At 31.3% G+C, this 7,243-nt stretch overlaps 1 protein-coding gene across 1 annotated transcript; it reads right to left on the bottom strand.

The window, feature by feature from the left end:
- LOC127711486 (mytilin-1-like) lies at positions 1-3,501 on the bottom strand. The gene is made up of 2 exons (XM_052217556.1): positions 3,382-3,501; positions 1-880 (listed from the first exon to the last, which is right to left on the bottom strand). The coding sequence occupies exon 2, from the start codon at positions 865-867 to the stop codon at positions 121-123; it is 747 nt and encodes a 248-aa protein (XP_052073516.1). The 5' UTR covers positions 868-880; positions 3,382-3,501; the 3' UTR covers positions 1-120.
- Positions 3,502-7,243: the final 3,742 nt, after the last annotated feature.

Genomic DNA, 7,243 nt, shown 5'->3' with positions numbered 1-7,243 from the left:
ATTCTGATCTTCAAAATAGAGTTAAAATTAAACAAATCAGGAACATCTTTCATCATAAATAAGGAGATTATACTTTTTATTTATCTCGATGATTCACTTATGTTTCTAGTGAAGTCGCATTTATCCACATACAGCTTTAGCAACATGACAACCAGCAACGGCAGCTCCACACGTTCCAACAGTAGCTTCACCACAGAGCGCTATACAAGCTCCAAATGTAAAAAAGGTACAAATAGCACATCCTGCAGTCACTACACCACAAGTAGTTCCAAGAGCAGTGCAACTGTCGTCCAGTGCTTTGTGGTCACATGATCTCTTTTGTCTATTATTTGTTTCAGGCGTTCCAACCTGTGTGTTGTTAAAATCAATTGCATCTGCGATGACTTTCCCAAACACGTTCTTAGACAATAGTGTGGTAATATCCCCCAAATCGTTGACAGTGTCCAGCAATTCTTTTGGCTCATATGGACATTTGGAGTACATTGATTCACAGACATCACTATCTTTTACGGAGTGTCCATTTTTAGCTGCATTTAAAACATGTTCCATATTCGGATAGTCAGCTAATAATTTCCTGGCTTCAGCATATAACGAGCTGTAACGATCTTGTCCGTTGTCAGTTGCAATTTTAGTTACGACACCTAAAGGGTTGCTCAACATTTGATTGCGTTTGGATTCTGGTTTTGCAGCAATTATACACATCAATTCCCCTACACATTCAGTAGTATGATCGTAAAAGTCAAGTACTTTGTCTGCAATAGCAATCACAGCTTTTACATTTTGAAGCTTGTTCGAATCATTGGCGTGAACTAATAATGTTCCAGAGGTCCCCAATACAGCGAAAAACCAACAATATATGGAAATCATCCCTCAATTATTTCTGCAATTTAAAGTTCAAAATAAATATAATTAAATGTATAAATAGTTTACTTTTACCCTGTTATAGACACATTATATTTTACTTCCATATCTATATGAAATGTGAATATTGATTTTTGCGTTTTTGTTTAGTTGCTGACGAATCTGTAATACTATGCAATCCTATTAGCACGGAAGATTTTAATATAGAAGTTAGTCATTTACAGTTATCAAAAAGCAATGGTCATTTGCAATAAACATCGGAGTGGTTCTTTGTTTGTTGAATATCAGGTAGGATTTTCAATCGTGATCGAGACATAAGCTTTATCAAATATCTTGGATGTTTTATTTCTGTTGTAAACTCTTGTTTCTTTGTGTTTTCAATTATATCCAAATTAAAGATAAAGAATTATATTATTTCCTATGAGTTTGTCTATCAGCACACCAGAAGGTGCTGAACATTGTAGAAAACAATCACGAAACAATTCGTCTCTTTTTAGCCCAATTGAACAAAAGTCTGCATCCATAGTGCATACTAGTCATAGAAAAATATTTCGTAAAGATAACAACAAAATGTTTATTTGACTTTGCTATGTTTTATTTCTAAACATCATATATATTGACCTTTTCATTGTCCTGTGTCGTATAATATTAGCAATTCAGTTTGAAACAAAGTAAAATCACAAAAATACTGAACTCCGAGGAAAATTCAAAACGGAAAGTCTCAAATCAAATAGCAACATCAAATGATAAAACACATCAAACGAATGGACAACAACTGTCATATACCTGACTTGGAACAGGCATTTTCAAATGTAGAAAATGGTGGATTGACCCCGGTTTTATAACGCTAAACCTCTCACTTGTATGACAGTCGCATCAAATTCAATTATATTTACAACGATGCGCGAACAAAAGAGACATAATAGGTAACATTGTCAAAATATGGGTACAGCAGTCATCACTGTGTCATTATCTCAAAACAAACAAACATTTAACAAAGAAGCACAAAAAGCATCTATCAAATATAACAACCACATGCATTGCTTACTTAAATATGTACTTTAAATCAACACATAAAGGATTGAAATATTAAACGTCTTGTGACTGCATTCACATCTACTCTCAGTGTAGAGTCGCGTGTTTGAAGCCAGAAAATGTAAACGTCACACAGGAAGAAACACACTTAGTTGTATCTTTATTTGCACAATGCATGTTGGTTTTTAAATAGTAAATTAAAAAAAAACTGCCTTATGCATGTGTATTTGAATGGTAACACACTGACACCAACATAATTCTTCATTTATAAATGATTTAGTGTATACAAACTTGTAATGGTTATTTCATTTACAATAACAAACAGAGATTTCCATTTTACATTTTTTTCTTATATTGGCAAGAGACCAATATTCAACTAAAATTTGACGCCATCTTGTAAAACAAAAATTCCAAAATCAAGTCATATTACTAGTTACTCTAAAATGAAAGTACTCGACATTACTTATTATAATGTCTGTATTATTCACGAAAATGAGACCACGATATTTCAAATTATTAAAGATTAAAAGTTCTGACCGACTTAACAAATTAAATCACCCTATTTACTTTCTAATATCTAAAGATATTTTAGAATTTTCTACCAGTCCTTCTACAGTTTTTATCCAACTTAGTATTGTTATGTGATCGTTGTTCAATTGTACCTATATGTATATAAAACAACTGTCAAAATGTTGGGATTTGCTGCATGTATAAGGTTACACTTTTATATTTCCGTTTATAATTATTTGTATCAGTGATGCGTTACACTATTCGAAATGAGAATATGAATCGACCCTATTGAGACCCCCTTTAGTATATGTTTACTCTAGTGCTTCTTTTCACTCCGTCTGTCTTTCCTTGCAAAGTAAATTTAAGCAACAAGATTAAATTTCTTTGCTGTATGTATAGAGAACTAGCTTAAAAAATGTATTTTGGTAATTTTAATGATTAATTATTAACCTGTTTGCCATATTTTGATAATATTAAGTCAGACAGAAAACCAAATAATTTTATATCGTGGAAAAGAATGAATATTTTGTGCTTTGAACTTCAAAAAAGTGATATCATGCGGTAATTGAGAAATCTTAATACTCTGAAATTTTGTCAAACTTTATCTTTATCCTTTTGATGTAATTATTACTTTTTACTCTTAATGCCATAATTTCGACTAAAAAGGCAAATAAAAATAAAAACAAAAAACACTCTTGACGAATATTTATAAAGTTAAAAAGAAAACCCAATACCAACCTGTTGTTGAAAACAAGTCTGTACGTTGAGTTTTTAATGTGTGCACTCATCATGATTAATCAGACAGTTTCGGTGTACTAAAGACGAAATATGCTTTAATAAAATTTACCAAAAAAATATATCTCCTTAATTTGATATGCTTTTACATATTAAGTAATATTTCAAATACTCAACAATAAAAAACTTTAAATGTTTATAAAATCTACATATATTACATTTATAACAGACAGACAGTACCTGTGAATTTCCAGAAGACTGTATTGACTGCTACAGAAGGCTTCAGTTTAACTGTTTGCGTCTAAAGCTTTGAGGGGCTCATTTTATAGCCAGCATTGTTTCGAATGACATACTTTTCTAGAGAAAGTTAAATTTTTTTCTCGAAAATTTGCATTATTGTTTTAATTTACGTGTGGGTCAATGTCATGTTCTTCAGATCCCCTCAGTAATTGTCGTGTATCTTTCATAAATTCTTAATGATAGTATTTATAATACCAGTTTTATGTCAAAACAAAATTAAATAGGTTCAGGGAAAACCTATGCCAGATGTCCAAAAATATTAAGTATTAATATATACTTACACACTTGAATCTGTTTATTCAAAGTACTAACAGAACCAGAATTAAATAAAAAAATGCAAGTATATTGAATTCATAATTCATCCATACACTTCATTATTTGTGTGTGAAATAAACCAGTCTTAATTGAACACCTGTCAATTCCAAACAGAAAGTCTGCTCGCACAATGGTTTAGTTTATGCATATTCTAATGTACGTGCATTTACTTGATACTTGTGGTAAATTTAGTTGGTTCATAAAAGAAGACTAAATGTCGATCACCTCGTAATCAACACTGACGTAAGGATATTTAAAAAAAAAAACAAAAACAAAACGTGGCATAAATAGAAAAAAAGACAAACAACAACCAACGAGAGCATAGACTTTAAACTAAATATTAACAACAAAAATCCCAATAAAAACTCGGGGCTGATTGAAGCGCTTTTTATATAGTGGGCAGTAAAGATACTTAACATTTTAAACGAACTACATTAAACATGTTACAATACTGGTATTACTGCAGTTATATTGCTGCTGACGAACGTATTGTCCGCAGCTCCTCAGTTGATACTGTCCTAGGTATATCTTTTTTTATTTTAAGGGGTATATCCTAGTTTTTCTTTGTTACAGCAATAAGCTTTTATTTCTTTTAATGCAAATTATTATTATATAGAACAAAACAAACTTTTTCACCTTAAAACCTTTAGAACATTGTCCAAAAGAGTTACAACCCTCAGATGCCTACCCTAATAGCTAACTTAAAAATTGAATCACATGCCAATACGTTTAATTGCAACATCACTTAATCATCATGGTTTGTTTCTTGATGTGCTTTAAATTGTATGATATTTAGAATGTGAAATTGATGCATCAATTGCATTTGCGACAATATGTGAGTAGGTGTGTTTTTAATTTTCAAATTAGCTCATGGTATTTTGTATTGTATGACATAGTTGTATATATTGTATTGTATGACATAAATAGACTAGTTTAGTCAAAATCTGATAAAAGTTGAATATCATTGAGAAAATCAGTTTTGGTTTGGTTTTGCCAGCTGTTCAGTGACTTTCTTTTTATAAAATTTCCTTTGAGTTCGGTATTTTTATTATTTTACTTTTCACATAGGCAGTCAATTAATGTAGTAAGATTACAAAAATATTAATAGAAGTGGTTAACCAGTCTTCCAGTTTTAGGTGCACATTGCCAGACAGAAGGCAGACGAAGATATGTCATTTTGTATAGGATCAGATGACTAGTAAAAGGTAGTATCTATCACTAAGTGTTTTTGATTTATAACGCTTGTTCCATTTCTCTATTGTTAGTTTTATCACACGTGTAGCTATATTAGTAATTTTCATACGAAGTAGACATAAATTTTTTCTGATGATTCATGATAGAGCCAGCGAGTCCTTCATTTGACTTTAAATTACCTGAATTCTAACATTAAAGATACTGTATTATTATTGCAATCCTGATTTAATATTTTGTTTCTAAATTGCCATATGGTTGCCACATCAGACAACAATACATAACGATGAATTTTGAATTGAAAAACCTGTAATTTCATTTGAATATTTAATATTATACTGATTAAGAAAAAAATCAATGAATAGGAAGACGGCGTCAATAGAATACTATGTGCTGTAGTTTGTTGATTAAGTATATATAATAGCACTCTTTCTGATAATAATTTGATGCAACTTTCTTACAAGTGAGAGGTTTAGCTAGCTATAAAACTAGGTTCAATCCCCCATTTTCGACATAATAAAATGTCTGTACGAAGTCAGGAATATGACAGTTGTTATCCATTCGTTTGATGTGTTTGAGCTTTTGATTTTGCCGTTTGATTAGGGACTTTTACTTTTACTTTTTGAATTTTCCTCGGAGTTCAGTATTTTTGTGATTTTACTTTTTTTTAACTGACATTTTAGCCAATTTTGCTGAAAAAATGCAGGGTCAGCCAATTAAAACTATTAACAGAATATGTTAAACGACTCACGAGACTACATGTGTATTTCAAATGTCATTCAATATTCCTGTAATACAAACCAGTTTGAGTTATATAAAGAAATTTCTACTTTCAGTAACGGAGGCCATTTTGGTTGGCGAGACAAGCTATCGAATACATTTTGAAAGGGACAACCTAAGGACTATGTAAGTTAAGTTTAGATCCAATTGCCATTCCACTGCAAGGAAGTAGATTTTTCATTGATTTTTCTGTCAAAATGTGCATAATTTGCATATTCGACAAAATCAGAAAAAGTTTGAATTTTATATCTATGCATTTTAGCCCTATGCTCTATTTATAAAAACGGTGGCCATGTTGGTTTGAGGGCAGGATCATCATATACAACTTTGAAAGTAGACACCCTAAGAATGATGCATGCGAAATGTCGATCCAATTGGACAAGTAGTTTAAGAGGAGAATATTTTTGACAGATGAACAGAGGACGGACACAAAATGATAGCAAAAGTTCAGCTTTGCTTTTAACCAAAAGAGCACAAAATTGTGATGTTTAAAAACATCTAAAAAAAAACCTAAATATGACTTGCTTATGATGACTATACTACACATACATCACCTGTAGTTTTACTATGTCAGAAGGCGCAATTCCTATTTCAAAATGCTACAACAACCAGATTGACGTATAACAATGTTAATCCACTATTCCGTCATTCATGACATTATTTTTTGAAATTCGACTTAATATAAAACATCGACATATGTCATGTTAAACCGTTTTAAGGACTACAACATTGAACAATTGATTGATTCGACATCATATTCTGTTTAAAAAATATTCCCTTTTTTCTCCACAAACTTTCTTTGTTGTTAGAATTTCCAATTCATATTGTATGTGCAGTTTCTTTTAAGACTGGCCCAAACATAATGATTTTCTCAATTCTTATTTTGAAGGTACTGTTCCTGGTTAGATCTTTGAATAAGTTGACATGTACCGACCTACTCGTTTGAACGCTTACATACTGTCCCGGATGATTTTTACATTTGTCGTTAACAAGTTAATTGTTCGTTTATTTGTGATGGATTCATCGTTTAAAATAGATTCAACACAAAAATATGTTTCGAAACGTTTGATATTAAATCATGCATTTAGATAACGTCACAGTTGATGACAAATAGTCTTAAATGTTTTCCCTATAGTCTGTTTATTTAATTAGGTTTATTCAACAACATTTTAACTAGTGCTGTTAACAATTTACCTCACTAGTCCATCATTCTAGTGAAATGTCCCTATTTATTAATTAAAAAAACCGGGGATACTCTCTGGAATGCATAATTATATTCGATATCAGTTATCAATTGTGTTGGTGGGATTTGATTGATTGATTGTTGTTTGCGTTACGCCGCATTAGCACAACAAGGCTATATCGCGGCGATGGTGGGATTTGAAGTTCCAATTATATTCTAAGTTAAAAGAATACATTTAAAATTGAGAATAGAAACGGGTAATGTTTCAAAGAGACAACAACTCGAAAAAAAAAGAGCAGAAAACAGCGCAAGGCCACCAATAGGTCTTTAGCT

Source organism: Mytilus californianus, unplaced genomic scaffold, assembly GCF_021869535.1.
Source record: "Mytilus californianus isolate M0D057914Y unplaced genomic scaffold, xbMytCali1.0.p SCAF_8, whole genome shotgun sequence".
In the NCBI taxonomy this organism is placed as follows: domain Eukaryota; kingdom Metazoa; phylum Mollusca; class Bivalvia; order Mytilida; family Mytilidae; genus Mytilus; species Mytilus californianus.
The sequence above is the reverse complement of the archived record's forward strand: the minus strand, read 5'-3'. Positions and strand labels throughout refer to the sequence as shown.

Bases quoted from the DNA above. Each gene is read 5' to 3' on its own strand.
- LOC127711486 (XM_052217556.1), bottom strand. From the start codon at position 867: ATGATTTCCATATATTGTTGGTTTTTCGCTGTATTGGGGACCTCTGGA.